The following is an 18,371-nucleotide window of genomic DNA, read 5'->3' on the forward strand; positions in this document are numbered from 1 at the left end:
CTGTCACTGTCGTTTTGCAGCAGTGTCTGCTACATTCATTGAGGCCTGTAGGGCTGCATGGGTAATTAGTTGTCCCTCATTCATGATGGCAGTGAACTGGGGATGTTTTTCCTCCAGTAGAGCCTTAAGGAATTCTTGCAGTTTACTGTAGTTGTCAAAGTTGTACTTTGCAAGAAGGGCTGAGTAATTGGCAGCCTGGAATTGGAGTGTTGCCAACAAGTACACCTTTCGACCACAAAGGTCTAATTGTTTGTGTTCTTTTTCTTGTGGGGTGGACCGGAATTGGGGTTGTTTGCTGCAGTGGTTGGCAGCTTCCACAACCGGAGAGTTGGATTGTGGGTGAGAGAAGAAAAAGTCCATCCCTTTAGCTGGGATGAAGTAGTTTGTCAGCTCTTTTAAAGGTGGTATGGTTGTGGGGTTCTGCCAAATATTCTCCGCTGGCTCCATTATGGCATTGATGATGGTCAGTACAATTTTGGATGAAATGGATGTCTAAGATTTGTAGCAGCTTGTGCTGGTTTTCTTGCACCTCCTCGAGTGGAATGTCTTGCCAGGTGGCTACTCTTTTTAAAAGTTCCTAAAATTGTCTCAGGTCATCTACTATGGTTGGAGGCAGTGGTATGACTGCGTCGTTAGAAGAGGAAGATGAGTTGTGGGCTGGCAAAATGCCTTCATGATCTGAGTCTTCTTCCTTCTCATCTGCCAGGCTCTCAGGTGCCTCCGAAGTGTCCTTGCTCTCAGGGAAGGTGGAGAAGAGCAAATTTCCCCTTGGGCTGGAGTCAAGGGTCTAGTGTAGTGAGCCCTCTATGCCGCCCGGGGTCCCAGGGGGGCCACTGCATAGGAAAGGGCATTGGAGAACAAATCCAGGGTTGCCCATACCACTGCTGCATCTCACGAGGTTAGCAGGACTTGGTCTTAATGGCATCCCATGGAGGTTTCTGCTCTGTGGGTGAAGAGTGCTGGGAAGAGAAATGGCTCCCATGTAAGTCCTCCTTCATCACTGGAGATGGGCTGGGGAGCAGGTGGAGTGGGTAGCTGTTGCGCTATGGAGATCCCTCAGTGCCGAGCAACGGCAACTGCGGCACTAAAGAGACCTCTATGTCTTTGTGGTGTAGAAACTGTTGCAGAGCAGCTTGTTTCTGTGGCGGCAGTGCTGTTGGTGCAGATGTGGTCTGCTTTGCTGCCAGCCTTGGTTGAGACTGTCAGTGCCATTTTCAGTCTGTCAGTCGGTGCCAATGATTGAGTTGGTGCTAGCATTGCTAGTGGCACAGGTCTCGGTGCCGAGCCCCACACCAGGGTGGTCGATGCCGTGAAGGAGTGGTGTTTCGAGTCTGTGCCGGTGCGGGGGGGCGTGGCAGAGGAGGGATGGTGCCAGAGGAACCTGGAGCCTCAAAGATGCAAACTTTAGTTGAGCTCGGCATTGAGGATAGCAACCTCCCCAGGGACCTCTTCTTTTTCTGAGTATCCTTATGAGGGAAGGTCATGGCTTGCTTCCTGGACGATTTGGAAGACTGAGCACGCACATGAGCAGAGGTTTTGTTTGGGGAACCATCTGATGATGTTGGTTTTGGTCCCTGAGGAGAAAACTGAAGGGACTTTTCCATCAAAATCACCTTGAGGCGGAGACAAATGCAAAGTACTCCATTTAGGAAGGAACAATCAGTTGCACACACATACAAAATGGGAAATGACTGCCTAGGAAGGAGTACTGCTGAAAGGGACCTGGGCATCATAGTGGACAATAAGCTAAATATGAGTTAACAGTGTAACACTATTGCAAAAAAAGCGAACACCATTCTGGGATGTATTAGCAGGAGTATTGTAAGCAAGACACGAGAAGTAATTCTTCCGCTCTATTCTGCACTGATTAGGCCTCAACTGGAGTATTGTGTCCAGTTCTGGGCACCACATTTCAGGAAAGATATGGACAAAATGGAGAAAGTCCAGAGAAGAGCAACAAAAATAATTAAAGGTATAGAAAACGTGACCTATGAGGGAAGATTGAAAACACTGGGTTTGTTTAGTCTGGAAAAGAGAAGACTGAGAGGGGACATGATAACAGTTTTCAAGTACAGTAACTCCTCACTTAACGTTGTCCCGGTTAACTGTTTTGTTGTTACGTCGCTGATCAGTTAGAGAACATGCTCATTTAAAGTTGCACAATGCTTCCTTATAATGTTGTTTGGCAGCCGCCTGCTTTGTCCACTGCTTGCAGAAAGAGCAGCCCGTTGGAGCTACCTGCTGGGGCTTGGAACCAGGGTCAACTGGCAGCCCCCCATCAGCTCCCCTAAGTTCCCTGTGGGGCAGCCTCCCAGCAAGCTATCAATTGCCAGGCAGTTCAGGTATCCCTCCCCGCACTGCCATGTGCTTCTTCTTCCCTCTGCCTTGGAGCTGCTCCTAGGAGCCTCCTGCTTGCTGTGCAGAGGGTGGGGGGGGGGAAGAGGGGTTCTGATGTCAGGGTGTCCCTCTCCCCCTGCACCCCATCTCCACAGAGTGTGGAGAGGGGGGCAGGACAGGGCTCAGGACAGAGGGAGCTTGCTGGCAACAGCTGCTGTCTCAACTTGCTGATCTACTTAAAAAGGCAGTGTACTTAGAGTGGGGTCAGGGTACTTAAAGGGGCAATGCGCATCTCTCCCTCTCTCTCACACACACACACACACACACACACAGTGTGTCTCTGTCTCATTCTCTCTCTCACACACACACACGCATCCCGCCATCCGCACACCTTGGAAAGTGGAGGGAGTGTTGTGCTCCAGTGGGATAGCATGGGTTCATCATGTTCAGTTTCCACAGGGAATGTTTGCAGCCACTGCTATGCTGTGTCTCCTCCCTCCATTCCTGCTGCCTTGTAGAGTGTGAGGCTACATTAACAACAACGTGTTAACCCTTGAGGGCTCAGCCGAGTGCTACTTCATTATCTAGCAGTAAGGCATTCCCTGGGAAATATCCCACCCTCTGACTCCACCACCTCAACCAAACTTCACAATCATCATTGCTGTGTACAGTATTAAATTGTTTGTTTAAAACTTATACTCTGTGTGTGTTTTTATATATATATATATAGAGAGAGAGAGGGGGGGGGGGTGTCTTTTGTCTGGTGAAAAAAAATTCCCTGGAACCTAACCCTCCCTATTTACATTAGTTTTTATGGGGAAATTGGGTTCGCTTAGCATCGTTTTGCTTAAAGTAGCATTTTTCAACAACATAACTACAATGTTAAGCGAGGAGTTACTGTACATAATAGATTATTACAAGGAGGAGGAAGAAAAATTGTTCTTCTTAACCTCTGAGGATAGGACAAGAAGCAATGGGCTTAAATTGCAGCAAGGGTGGTTTAGGTTGGAGATTAGGGAAAACTTCCTGTCAGGGTGGTTAAGCACTGGAATAAATTGCCTAGGGAGGTGGTGGAATCTCCATCACTGGAGATTTTTAAGAGCCAGTTAGACAAAACACCTGCCAGGAATGGTCTAGATAAGATAGTCCTGCAGGGGACTGGACTAGATGACCTCTCGAGATCAACTTCCAGTCCTATGATCTCTGTCATGCCATGCCCTGGCTTACAAGGTTGTACAGCACACACAGTGTTGAGGGATGAGTCTCCCCCAAACAACAGACACACGAGTGGCTCTCTGAGACAGGCATCGCCTCACGGCACAAGTCCCAGCATATAAACCCAGGCGAGCCAGGCATCGTGGCCATTAAAAGTTTCCCAACAGAGAAAGAGTGGGAATGATAGCAATTAATTTTTTTTGAAAGAACAGTATCCAAGTAAGTAAACTAGACTTACTAAACTACAACTAATCTAAATATTGCTACAGAGAGAAAAAACAAAGAGGCAGCACTGCCACTGAGCTCCATCTACAGCCGAGGACGGTGGGGAAGGAACTCAATGGGTCGAGTCGTGCACGGGTCGTGCGGCATGAGGCACCAACGGCGAGATACCCGCTGCGCAGGCAGGCCCCAAGCCAGCACTGCCACAGCAAATCTCCCATCTGCAGTGCAGGGACGCACGGGCACCTGAGGTGGACACTACTCCAAGAAATATCATTCTCTTCAGGTTACTCCTGAGAAACTGAGCCTCAAAGAGGGAAAGTGGCCCAATGTCTGCAGCAGACCAAGGAACTAGGCCCAGACTTCCTGACTCCCAATCGCCACAAGACCTTCCGCACAAGCTCATGCGTCTTCCCTGTCACTGGCCCGGGGCCTGCATTTCAGGGTGCCCGGGTGTGTGCCAGACTCATCCACACACTCGCCGCCAGGCTGAGGCTGCTCTGGGCCAGGGTCACGCCGAGCGGGGCTCTTCTGAGAGTCCCAGGGGAGCGGCAGGGTGAATTCCCGACCCTGCCCCCTAGAGTTCAGGCCGGACATGAGCAGCGCGGGGTGCCCAGCCCGGCGGGAGGCGCCGAGCCCAGGACAGGGAGCGGCGACAGGCGGCTGGCGCGGCGCTAGTCTCCCCCCGCCTGGGCGGGACAGCAACAGAACAGCGGCAGGAGAAGAAGATGGCGGCGGCGGCGGGAGCAGCCGCCTCGGAGCAGGTCTGTGCCCGCTCCCCACACGGCGGGGCGCGCGGGGGGCAGCCGCCTCCAGGGCTCCCTCGCCAGAGGCGGAACAGCCCCAGCGGCGCCCGGGCCCCAGGGAAAGCGGCCGCGGACGAGCCCCTCCCAGGCCGCTGTGCCGGCACCGCCCCCAGCCGTGGCTCCTTAAGGACCCGAGTTCTCAGCCCGGCCGTGTGAACCGGCGGGGACACCAGCGGCATAAACACCCCCAGGGGAGCCTGCTCCGTGGCCCGCAGAGGAGCGCCCGGCCCCGAGCCTGCCCCAGGCCGGACTCCAGCCAGCCCCTCCTCTGCCCGCGGGCCGTGAGAGCCCCGCAGCGTTCCGAAGAGCCTGCGGCCCCGCTCTGCGCCGAAACCCGTCTGCACCGTGCTCTCCCCTCCCCCAGGGCTGGGCTCACGAAAACCTGCTCTTCCCTGCTGGGGGAGAAGCTAATTAGAGCCGAGACAGTTGTCTGTATTTAAAGTTGCTGCCCGTGGCGTTTGATGAATGGGTGGTGGCGAGATTGTGTTTTGTGAAAAGAAAAGGAGTACTTGTGGCACCTTAGAGACTAACCAATTTTTTTGAGCATGAGCTTTGGTGAGCTACAGCTCACTTCATCGGATGCATACCGTGGAAACTGCAGCAGACTTTATATATACACAGAGAATATGAAACAATACCTCCTCCCACCCCACTGTCCTGCTGGTAATAGCTTATCTAAAGTGATCATCAGGTGGGCCATTTCCAGCACAAATCCAGGTTTTCTCACCCTCCCCCCCTCCCCCCCACAAATTCACTAGCACCAGCAGGAGAGTGAATTTGTGTGGGGGGGTGGAGGGTGAGAAAACCTGGATTTGTGCTGGAAATGGCCCACCTGATGATCACTTTAGATAAGCTTCAGAGGAACAGCCGTGTTAGTCTGTATTCGCAGGACAGGACAGCAGGACAGACAGCAGGACAGTGGGGTGGGAGGAGGTATTGTTTCATATTCTCTGTGTATATATAAAGTCTGCTGCAGTTTCCACGGTACGCATCCGATGAAGTGAGCTGTAGCTCACGAAAGCTCATGCTCAAATAAATTGGTTAGTCTCTAAGGTGCCACAAGTACTCCTTTTCTTTTTGCGAATACAGACTAACACGGCTGTTACTCTGAAACCTGTGTTTTGTGAGTGGGTGTGGGGGGGGTTGTTTTTCTTTGCACATTGATTTTCTGTTACTCAAGTAGTAAAATCAAACAAAAATTCATAGTGCCTGATTTATGCTGAATTTCATTGCAAGCAAACCCTTTCACAGTTGCCTTTTCCTTTCAAGATGATCTGAAAATGTTTCAGAGTTGTGAGGGTGGGTGAGGTAAAATCTTTTTCTGGACCATCTTCCTGTTGATGGAAGGGACAAGTTTGCCTTTCAACCTTGAAAACCGCGACCTCTCTCTCATATCCTGGGATCAGGAGGGTTATAACCGGAGCAAACTTGCCATATCTGGGGTTTTAATTCAAAGCCCAAGCTTCTGGAGTCCAATGATTTCTTGAGCATCTCAGCTTTTTTTCTTTTTAAACTAAATTTCTAGTCCTTATGGTTTCAGAGAATAGTTTGGAAACCTGAACTCAGAAGACAAATAAAATAATGAAATGAAAAATGATTGGCTTAAAAATCATTAGATTTTTTAAATGTCATGATTTTACAGGACCTGATTCTTTTGAGTGCTTGCAGTTGGCAACAGTGTTTTGTTTTTTTAAATGGTATTTTTGCTTCTTTATTATGTGTAAAGGCCTGGAAGGTTTTTGAACACTCCCCCCGCACCTGCTTGTTTAAATACATCTAAAAATATTAGAGAGACAAGATTTATTATAAAGGGACTCCAGTTTGTAATCAGATATTCTTCAAAGGACTACTAATTTTTAATTTCTATTTTTAATTGATCTTGATTCTTTGAAAAGTTTTAATTATCATTGTGCAAGCTGTATTACTGTGTTTTCTAAGGCCCCGCATCTATTTGCATGGGCAAGACTGATTAAAAGTGTAGTGAAAGAACTACATTTTGTATCAAGCCTCTCACATTACATTTGTTTGAAAAATTAAGGATGACCAGTCACAATGTGTGCAGCCAAGAAAAAACATCGCTTTTTGCTATGCTATAATAGAACTTTGTTATATATAGTGCTAGCTGTTGGTAGGGGTAAATGACAGAAATTTAGGTTTCAGAGTAACAGCCGTGTTAGTCTGTATTCGCAAAAAGAAAAGGAGTACTTGTGGCACCTTAGAGACTAACCAATTTATTTGAGCATGAGCTCACGAAAGCTCATGCTCAAATAAATTGGTTAGTCTCTAAGGTGCCACAAGTACTCCTTTTCTTTTGACAGAAATTTAGATACTCATTAAAAATATTGAAATACTCTTCATACATCTGAAGTGGGTATTCACCCACAAAATCTTATGCTCCAATACATCTGTTAGTCTATAAGGTGCCACAGGACTCTTCGCCGCTTTCATTAAAAATGTACATTGGAATACAGATTCACCTATAGGAACAGTGTCTGTATATTTATATAATAGGAAAAAGCGGTTTTCCCATTCACATAGTCTGAATTTTGTTAATAAAATGTACATTTGTTGTAACATCTCAACATAGGAGTAAATGTCTTTTTCAATCTCTCAGTTGATAAATCAGTATACAGCTGTGTAGTTTATTGTAAATAGAATTGTGATCATATGCTTCATTTTATTTAATTTGTTCTAGTGTGATGGTTTGTTGACAGTGTTTAAATATGACTTAGGCTGGGTTTTCAGTCTAGTTATCTGAATTCTCGCTCAGAGTAGTGGAGGCTAAAATGATCAAAGGAGTGTCATCATCTGTCTCTGAGAGGAAAAGGGGATGGGGGGGGGGAGAGAGATATACTCTCATAGTTCATCATCCATGGAAGTAACATTAGATGTGGCCTGAAGAGAGAAAGGAGTCACTATGTGCCCAGTCTTGCAACATTATTCTTGGGAGAATTTTGTGCCACTGCGCAATGCAGAATTTTGCAGAAATTAACATTGTGCATGCAGAATTTCCTTTCCCCCACAGAAATGCGCTGGACCCAGCAGAGCTCAGCTCACACATAGAAGACACTGCTGGAGGGAGGGAGAGGGAGCTAGAGGGTTCCTAGCAGCTGCAGTTCCCAGAACGCTCTGAGGGAAGGAGACAGTGGCTTGCAGGAAACTCCATGCAAACCTGGGACCAAGCATCAAGTTGTTTCTCCCTCTGGATCCCTGGACTCTGGGGCGGAGGGGGACAGGTGTCTGGGCTGAGGGGGAGTGGGCATGGCTGGGCTCTGGGGGGTAGAGGTGTGGGTATCTGGGCAAGGGGGAGGCCCACGACTGGGCTCAGGGAGAGAGGGTGCGGGTAACTGGGCTGGGGGTCCCCATGACTGGGCTCTGGAGGGGAGAGGGTGTGGGTGTATTGGCTGGGGTCACTGTGGCTGGGCTCTGGGGGGGGGAGGGGTTGTGAGCATCTGATTTCCTCTCCCTCACCCCCAGCTGGGCTCTGGAGGGGGGTGAGGAGGGAGGCAGAGAACAGGAATAGGGTTGTCATAGGGGTTTCTCTAACTCTCTACTCCTGGGGGAATTTTTGTGTGTGTGTCTGTAGTGTTACAGACATATTTGCAGACAAGTATTTTGAAATAAATTACCAAAATAATTGAAACTGGTGTGATTATGTAGTTTTATTATGCCAAATAAAATTTGTAGAATTTTAAAATATTGTGTGCAGAATTTTTATATTTTTGGTGCAGAATGCCCCTGGGAGTAAAACATTTATTATGTTTAAGTTAGACTTGCATGTGAGTAAAATTGATCTGCAGAATGTTTGCAGGATTAGACCTCAAAATAGCATCTTGCTGTATTGAAAGAGAAGAAAAATAGGGAGAAAGAACAAGGTACCATAAGGTTTTGTACAAAGCTCTAAAAATATGGGAGTCTTATAACCCTTCCACTTTCTATCCCTGAGAATACTTTATATGAAAGTATTCCCTACCTGTTAATTTGCCCTCCAGTAATATCAATGAAAGTGATACTGTCACCTTGAGATCTAGTCAGTTCAAAACAGTAAGTTAAAACTATTTTTAGTTATACATGCCCACGAGTTTCCCTACTAGTTTTTTGTGGTTTTACAATGTTTTTTCTCTTCCCTTTTCCTGAAGTGAAAGACCCCCAGAAACAGAGAAAACTGACTATGCACAAAATGTTTTTAAATTTAATTTAATTGGTTTTAAAGTGCCTCTGTAGTGGTGTTACTTAAAAATAGATAAACTAAACGTTGGGATAGCAGACAAATATTCCACTGGTTCAAACTCTTACTTTTGTTATAAATTTTGATTACCTGTAAAATAACCATTTACCCATGCTTTGTGTCATGCTGTAGCAAAGTTCTAATGGCCCTGTGAAGAAGTCTATGCGTGAGAAGGCTGTGGAGCGGAGAAACATTAATAAAGAACACAACAGTAACTTTAAGGCTGGATATATCCCAATTGATGAAGACCGTCTCCATAAAACAGGCTTACGGGGCAGGAAAGGCAACTTGGCTATTTGTGTGATTGTTCTCCTTTTTATTTTGGCTGTCATCAATTTGATTGTGAGTATAATACTTAGGCTGCAAGTGAGTTTGGGCATGCTTGTTTTACTTTTTATTGAGTATTTACTAAATAAATATAAACTTTCTCCAGCATAGATCAGAATACTTTGGAAAGCACAATCTTAAAGTGTATTAAGGGGGATTACTTTAATTTTTTCCCTACATTTCCTGCTTATTTTTAGTCTCAAAAAGATTATTTCAAGGTGTTTTATTGTGGGGTTTTTATTAGCAAGAAGTCCCCAATCTTTTTTTTTTTTCCTTGTCTTTTCCTTAGTATGACTAATCAGACCAATGATTTTTTCCTCCATTCCTTCCCAAAGTTCTCTGTTGTTATTAAAAATAGCATTATAACATTGCAAGATGTTCTACAGAGATTAAAAAGACAGTTCCTTCCACGAAGAGCTTAAACGCTAAATCTTATTTTTACATTCTCTCATCTAAGAGGCCACATGTATCAAGACCACAACCAAGCCTATGCCCCTAATATTAATCAGGAACAGGAATCTTCTGATTATTTCCACACCCAGAGCTGTACATGACAAACAATGCAAATTATTACCAGTGCAACGTTCAATACAATTATTCTGAATTAATGTATGCAATGAAGTGCTCTCAACCCATCAGATCACAGGAATGTTGTATAGTTACTAACTGAACTGTATATTAGTTTTCAGAATTCATCCTGTACAATTTGCACTCTGATTTGCTACTGCAATTCACTATTTTAATACCCACCTTTGCGTCTCATCTCCTCATAGTTAGGCATTTCAGTATACCATCAACACTGAAGGGTCCTTTTTTTTAACTCAAGACTGGGTTAACAAACACCTTTCACGTTGAGTTTATTTAGCTTAGGATACAGCCAGTATCTCAAACAGGATGATGTCTCAAGCCATCATCCACATTACTTAATTTCAGAGTGTTCAAGTGTAGGGAGAATGTAGGTTTTTATAATATTTTACAAACTATTTTAGATCATATTTGAGATGGGTTAAAAATAACCATATATTGTGATTAACTGCATTTCTGTGTTTTCAGTGGAAAGAAAGCATAAACATAGTAAAGCAAAGGAAAATAGTTTCTTTAAAACAAACTTCCTTTCACACACCCATTGTAAAAATCTCTAGTACTTAAATCATTTGTATGCTTGTGGTTATTTTAAATGTAATAACTAATTAAACGCTCCTTTTAAAAAAAGTATTTTGACCACTCTGTTTTCCTGCATCTGTAGTATTAAAATAAATATGAAACTATGCTTGTGTTACTGTTTTAGATCACACTTGTCATCTGGGCTGTGATTCGTATTGGGCCCAATGGTTGTGACAGCATGGAGTTTCATGAGAGTGGCTTACTGCGATTTAAACAAGTATCCGACATGGGAGTTATACATCCATTATATAAAAGTACAGTAGGAGGCAGGCGTAATGAAGATTTGGTTATCACTGGAAATAACCAGCCTGTAAGTTACATCATGAGCTGAACATATATGGTAAACAATATGGGGGAATTGCATTATTATTATTAATCATAACTATAGTAAAAATGTTTTTGTCATGTTTTAAAATAATTTTAATGATTTATTTCCGCAGATTGTATTTCAGCAAGGAACAACAAAACTTAGTGTGGAAAAGGACAAAACCTCCATTACCAGTGATATTGGTATGGAATTTATTGACCCAAGGACACACAATACTTTGTTCAGCACAGACTATGAGACTCATGAGTTTCATTTGCCAAATGGAGTGAAAATTTTGAATGTACAGAAGGCATCTACGGAGAGGGTATGAACTGTTTTAATAGCTCACTTTTTCTTTTATATAAAGGCTAATTATGGAATTGTTTGTTATTGCAAAGTAGGAATGCAGTTTGTGTTGTGACGTGACCATATTCAAGTAAATACAGAAGTATAACCAAAAAAGTATTTTGACATGAAGTAACTGTTGCAAAATGTAAACAGTAAAATCCTGAAGAAAAGTTGTAATAAAGTTATGTTCTTTTTGTGGTACACTGTTGCAAGTAAGAGAATAAGTTAAAATAAAATAAAATGCTTTAACTAACCATCCTAACATATCAGGACCAGAATACCCAAATTTATTTTTCTGTTTGCCATTGGAGTTTTCCTGTTTGATCATGCACCAGCATTTATGATTTTTACAGCTAACTGGTCCAGAAATAGCTTGTTGTATAATTATTACTGTTCAGAGGTTGTGGAGAATTCAGATTTTTTTAAAAAAAACTCAATTCTTTAAAAATACCACACGCACACGTGAGTACACACAACCTGTGCCTATTGCTTTCTTTTCCTTGGCAATAGATTTGTAATAATCAGATGACATTATCGAGCACATGATAACAATTTTTTATGTGCAGTTAAACTGAAAAGTGAATGGCATTGCAGGGTTCCATGTTTGTCAGATTGACTTCCAGATCAAATGTGCCCCATTTATTAGTAAAAAAGATGATGTTTTCCAACTGCCAGCATTACAAATTCAACATGGGATCTGAAAATCAAGCTCTGAGGTTTTTCTTCCACATCACCATCTGTAATAAAGATTCTTCAGGCCACATTAAGACCTTAGGGCCTGGCTACACTGGAAACTTCAAAGCGCTGTTGCGGGAGCGCTCCCACGGCAGCACTTTGAAGTGCGAGCGTGGTTGCGCGCAAGCACTGGGGGAGCGCTCTCCCAGCTCTCCTGGTAATCCACCTCCACGAGGGGATTAGCTCCGAGTGCTGGAAGTGCAGCTCCCAGCGCTCAGAGCCTGTTTACACTAGCACTTTAAAGCGCTCTGACTTGCGCTCAGGGGGGTGATTTTTCACCCCCCTGAGCAAGCAAGTTAGAGTGCTATAAAATGTAAGTGTAGCCAAGCCCTTAGTCACAACTGTACAACACCATTGCCTTCAGTAGGTTTACACAGGTAATTGGCTGTGTACTTAGAATTTAGTGAACAATTTTGTTGATGACGTACAAGAAGGAATAGAATCCAACTCACTCTCTCAGTGATGTTTACGCTGCAGAACTAACAGGAATAAAAAGTAAACTTATTTTTGTACCTAAGTAAACAGATTTAACTCTGAATACACACAAGGAACAAATCTGATGGGTAAGAAGGAATCATTTTCATATAATTACTTTTCAGAATAAGAGAGACTTATAAGGTAGGTTAAATTTGGCACCTAAACAACTTATATGTTCCTCTAAATTCTCTAGCACAGCAGTTCCCAAACTTGGTTCACAGCTTGTTCAGGGTAAGCCTCTGGCGGGCTGCAAGATGCTTTGTTTGCCAGAGCATCTGCAGGTATGGCTGTACTTAATCCTAGCCAAGTGATATGCAAGTGTAAGTTAGCTGACAGTCTAGATAATTAAACTTTTTACTGTGACACAGAAATTTTCCAAGATAGGTAATCCTTGTTTCTAGTCATGACTCATTGTTCAGAGCAGTAAAAAATTGTAGAAACTTTAAAGGCATAGGGAAAGGGATATGCAACATGCATTGACTGTGTTATATTCAAATTTTTAGCAGTGTGGCTATTATTTAGGGAACTAATTTAACAAAATTACTTAAAGACAAGCAAAAATGGAACTTTTAAAACTCTGTTTACCATTATTTCATTCTTCTTGCATATTTTTTCCCTTTAAGATTACCAGCAATGCTACCAGTGACCTAAATATAAAGGTTGACGGACGTGCCATTGTTCGTGGAAATGAAGGTGTTTTCATCATGGGCAAAACCATTGAGTTTCGTATGCATGGTGATATGGAACTAAAGGCAGTAAGTATTTTATATTGACAAAATTATTTCTAATAGCTCCATGTTAAAACGAAGAAGAAGAAAAATTAGGCTCTCTCATTTTTTTGGATGGATTCAAATCTGTAAATTCAGGATAAAAATATAATTTAGTAGCAGTTCAATTAATTGTAGCATTATAAAAGCAAATGTAATAATTTACTTATTCATCTTTTGAAATAGTGACTGAAAAACTTTGAGTTAGTAATTATTTCATACTGTATGCTTTTTGATGTTATGTTAATGATGTGGACAATCTGAAGTGGAGAAGAGGTTAAAGGGAAAAATATTAGATTTTAGAAGATTGATGTTTAAAGTCTGGTTTGTTCTGGTTCACAAGTGAAGATAAGCTTGGTGGGCTCATTGTATTGTGCATCACACATCTAACTACCACAAAATGAGTAGTGTGCTCGGTATTGGCCTATGAGTGGAATAGCAAGGTATGCTGCGGGTCAGAACTGAGATGTATGAGCACTACGTTCACTCGTAATTTTTTTTTAAATAAAGTTCTTATGCAAAGACTTAAAATATAAACAAAATTAATAACCTTTCTTTTGTTATCTTTAGGGTAGCTTTGAAAATAAGCTATTCATTTACATTCTTTTGGAAATAAACGTCCTACTTCTATTAAGTGATAAATTGTATAATTATTCTTTTATTAGGAAAACAGCATTATCTTAAATGGAACTGTGATGGTCAGCACATCTCGGCTTCCAAGTTCTTATGGGGAAAAGTTTAATAATGTTGCCTGGCTGCGCTACAAGCTCTGTATGTGTGCAGACGGAACTCTATTCCGAGTTGAAGTGAAGACCCGCAACATGGGTTGTCAAACCTCAGTCAACCCTTGTGGAACCATACACTAAACGCAAAGTACTGGGACAAGAGCAGTCATGAAGAGAGTTCATTTACGTTTTTACATTTGTGTGTATAAAACAATTGCATGCCAATTATTTCTGTTTACACAACAGTTTATTATAATATTTATTACTAACATTTTTAGCACAGCAGTATTATGTCTGTTGCATAATTTCAGTATTTACAATAGAGTATTTACCATAATAATGGGTCTGATTTAGCAAGATACTTAAGCACATGCTTCAACATACACACTTGATCAAGTACCTTGCTGAATTGAGGCCAGTAAGAGAGATTTACTGGGGGACTGATCCTACAAGATGCTGAGCACCTCCTGCAAAGAGTCCTCAACTCCTTGCCTCTGAAGTGCTGTTTTACTTCCTCTCACCTCAGAACTCTGAGAAGTTGCTGGAATCTGCATGGAGTGAGGTGTAGAGTTGGGAGGATGCACATTGTTCCACCTTGGGCTCTGCAGAGATTCCTTGGATAAAGCAATACAGTTTGCAGCTCTGTTACTTGTTCCACAGAGCCTCTTTTTGGTTGCGCAGATCATTCTGTAAGAAGCAGACTTTGCAGTAACTGTGGTAAGAGGGAGGCGCTGGCAGCATAGGCTTCATTGGAGCCATGCTTTGTGGCAGTAACAGGAAACCAACCACAAAGGAACAATTGGGATGGATCTTTCCAGTTCGTTAGAGATAAACCCTACAGGAAGGGGCCAAAAGGCAATCTAGCTTCTTTTATATATATGTGTTATATGCTGATTTTCAGCCCACCCTCAACCAGACCTTCATTTTTGCACCAGTAATTACTTAGAGTGCAATAAAGGTCCGTCATCTAAGTAACTGCTTTGTAGAGACAATCTGTACCTGACATCCAAGTAACCTTTTCTCCATCTCCAAATAGCCATACTCACTATTTGGATGCAAAAACAGAGGCTAGCTTTCAAAACTATAGCCCTGTAAATGCAGTGAAATCTTTATTCAAATTGCTTCAGTTTTTATTTGCAGTTGATAAATATTGACTGTTGGAATATTAATATGAACTCTTGACAATTTTCTTTTGATTATTTTCAATTAATTAGAGAAAAGCATATGTTGACTTATTTGATCCTTAAGAAGACATTAAGAAAAATCTGTGCCCAACATTTTAGGTGGAACTGGGACAGTCAACTATTGTATTGTATCTGCTTTGATATTTAGAAGCTTGTCTTCTACTTTGAAAACCCATTTTTTATTTTTATTTACACAGTTTTTTCTTGGGTACCTTAATAAAAAATATTCTATGGTATTCTACAGGTGAGGATTCAAAACACTGTAATAACACTATTGTAGGCCATAGTGATTGAGACCATTACTTTTCTAAATAAAAAAAAAAGTGTAGCTATTTATAATGACTAGAAATATAATAAATTTGTTACTAAGTAAACTGGTATTTAAATTCGAAATTGAGCAGATGTTCTGTAGTTATAAATGTGACAGTAATCTAGGTCCCAATTCTGCATTGTATGGAAGCATCTGCCTAAATTTTACATTATGAGAATACATGCTTAAAAGTTAATGCAAGTTCTTACGTATTGTGATGAATTGGGGTCTTAATGAAACCTTTGCACTTTGAGAATGATGGCAGCTTTTATTAAAACCCTCTTAACTGTTTTTGGAGAGAGAATCATGTATTCCAGTGTAAAAAATAAACTTGCTAATTATAAGGCTTTTATACTTGTTACCTTAGAGACTAACAAATTTATTTGGACATAAGCTTTTGTGGGATATAACCCACTTCATCAGATGCGTTGAGTGGAAAATACAGTAAGCAGATATAAATATACACCACATGAAAAGATGGGAGTTGCCTTACCAAGTGGGGGATCAGTGCTAATGAGGCCAATTCAATTAGGGTAGAAGTGGCCCATTCCCAACAGTTGACAAGAAGGGGTGAATATCAACAAAGGGAAACCTCTCCAGTGCATCATCAAGGATCTACAACCTATCCTGAAGGAGGATCCCTCACTCTCACAGACCTTGGGAGACAGGCCAGTCCTCGCTTACAGACAGCACCCCCAACCTGAAACAAATACTCACCAGCAACTATACAGCACACAACAAAAACACTAACCCAGGAACCTAGCCCTACAACAAACCCTGTTGCCAAATCTGTCTGCATATCTATTCAAGGGACACCATCATAGGACCTAAAAACATCAGCCACACCATCAAGGGCTCATTCACCTGCACATCTGCCAATGTGATATATGCCATCATGTGCCAGCAATGCTCCACTGCCATGTACTTTAGACAAACCGGACAGTCTCTATGCAAAATAATAAATGGACACAAATCAGAAGTCAAGAATTGTAACATTCAAAAACCAGTAGGGGAGCACTTCAGGCTCTCTGGACACTCAATAACAGACTTAAAAGTGGCCATTCTTCAAGAAAAAAACTTCAAAAACAGACTTTAACGAGAAACTGCGGAACTGGAATTAATTTGCAAACTTGACACCCTCAAATTAAAGACTGGGAGTGGCTGGGTCACTACAAAAAATAATTTTCCCTCTGTTGATACTCACACCTTGTCAACTGTTGGGAATGGGCCACTTCCACCCTAATTGAGTTGACCTCGTTAGCACTGACCCCCAACTTGGTAAGGCAACTCCCATCTTTTCATGTACTGTGTATATGTATCTTCCTGCTGTATTTTTCCACTCCATGCATCTGATGAAGTGGGTTATATCCCATGAAAGCTTATGCCCAGATTAATTTGTTAGTCTCTAAGGTGCCACAACGGCTCCTTGTTGTTTTTACTGATACAGACTAACACGGCTTCCCCTCTGATACTCGTTACCATTAGTTAGAAATAGTGTTGCTTTCTGTTAGCCACTAGTGATCTTAATAATGGAGGCCATGTAAGTGATTTCCTGTGAATGGTTATTAACAGGCTGTACTAGTACTAGAAATTTCTAGTACTAATAGGTATACAAATGTTACATATTAACTTCCCCACTGAATGTGGTACTTATGAAAAGATAAGTAAGGTCTAATCTAATTTTATTGGCTGACACTACACGAAGGTGTGGTAGGCATGTCACAAAAGACAGTCCCAGTCCTACGCTGGGCCCTGGTGATGTCAGTGGGTCTCTGCACAAATGCGGGAGTGTACACATATGGAGCTAATTGCAGGATTGGGACCTTAGTTTAGACATGATGCAACAACTGAGTATGTCAAACAGGAGAGAGGAGGTGGTATTAGGTTGAATGATGGCAACAACAAAATGATTTTTACTCCAGTGGTTTACTTTTAAAAAAACAACAGTGAAAGTAATTGTCTCGCTCACTTTAGACACGGAATAAATGTTGATAACATTTTGCACAGACACAGCATATTTCATTCATGGAGCTTAAATTGCTTTACAGAAGTGGATATTTGTTATCCCTATTAATATTCTTTAAAATATAAATTTACCTGAAACATACAAATTCCTTAGCTATTTTAAGTATTGGTATATAGAACTTGTGTGTTATAGCTCAACATGGCAAAGAAACAAAATGAAAAGCTTTTAGTATTTTCACCCCATATTACTAATGGCAGACTGATACTTTATGGGCTTCAATTTATAGAAGTTTCATTTTAAAAAGTTTTCAGCAGCACTTTCTGTCAAAGGTATATATAAAATCTGTATGGACACATTGTGGTCATTATATGGTTAATATTGATAACTTTGGCTAATTATGTGCATGACCACATGACTGCATACAGTACCTGGATTTAGAGTTCTTCTCACTGAGGTACTAAATGCAAACCTGTTTGAAAGAACTTATCTCAAAAACCTGTAATAGTGTTAAATTATGTCTTTGGATTTGTTTAAAATGTTCATTTGCAATTTAAAGTTAGCAAAAATAATCTTCATTCCTTTAAGGACTGATATGTATGGTGCTTGCTAATTATTTGTAAATTTTCTTACTATATTTGGTTGCCTTCCATAAACTTTACACAGATTGAAAAAAATATGGATGCGATATACACCCTGTGTTGTGCATTTAATTGTGATTTAACTTCTAACTGCATCCCTTTATATTTTCTGGATGTTTTTGTTTAAGTCGAAGATTTCTTGTGTGCTCCTGATTTATTTAACAACTAGATACATTTGAGATTCTAGGAATATTGAAGTACAGACTACATGCCTCTGTGTAAAATAGTGTTATGTACTTCCAAAACCTCTTGTTCTTGAAGAAAGTTATTCTCAGCATTTGTAATTATTGTTGTTTCAATATGTAAAACAGAATGTTGAGTTTTTAATCCATATGTTTTTGAAGTGAAACAAATAAATTCTAAAAATCTAGACTCTGCTTTAAAATTTTTTGGAAGTACAGTATGTACTAAATTTAGTTTAAAATATGTTGTTGGTTTAATGATGATACAAGTATTTTATTAACTAAAAACATGAGAATTATTCCATATCTATGTGTCAGATTATGACTGGTAGACTTTGCTCCCTGATAAGTATATACAATAGAGGAAATTGAAGTTCAAAAGTCCCTGATGTTAGTAGTTCACAAGTTTCTGAATGGCTGCGCTACGGACTGA

General features: G+C 41.5%; 1 protein-coding gene across 1 annotated transcript; it reads left to right on the top strand.

Moving 5' to 3' along the window:
- Positions 1-4,235: 4,235 nt before the first annotated feature.
- On the top strand, positions 4,236-18,126 carry SGCB (sarcoglycan beta). The gene is made up of 6 exons (XM_048848329.2): positions 4,236-4,538; positions 8,941-9,150; positions 10,424-10,609; positions 10,740-10,931; positions 12,790-12,921; positions 13,599-18,126. Exons 1-6 carry the CDS (start codon positions 4,503-4,505, stop codon positions 13,797-13,799), a joined length of 957 nt encoding a protein of 318 aa, XP_048704286.1. The 5' UTR covers positions 4,236-4,502; the 3' UTR covers positions 13,800-18,126.
- Positions 18,127-18,371: the final 245 nt, after the last annotated feature.

The sequence above is a fragment of the Caretta caretta genome, chromosome 4 (assembly GCF_965140235.1).
Source record: "Caretta caretta isolate rCarCar2 chromosome 4, rCarCar1.hap1, whole genome shotgun sequence".
In the NCBI taxonomy this organism is placed as follows: Eukaryota; Metazoa; Chordata; order Testudines; family Cheloniidae; genus Caretta; species Caretta caretta.

Bases quoted from the DNA above. Each gene is read 5' to 3' on its own strand.
- SGCB (XM_048848329.2), top strand. From the start codon at position 4,503: ATGGCGGCGGCGGCGGGAGCAGCCGCCTCGGAGCAG. The intron at 4,539-8,940 runs GTCTGTGCCCGC...GTCATGCTGTAG, and splicing joins GAGCAGCCGCCTCGGAGCAG to CAAAGTTCTAATGGCCCTGT. The intron at 10,932-12,789 runs GTATGAACTGTT...TTTCCCTTTAAG, and splicing joins AGAAGGCATCTACGGAGAGG to ATTACCAGCAATGCTACCAG.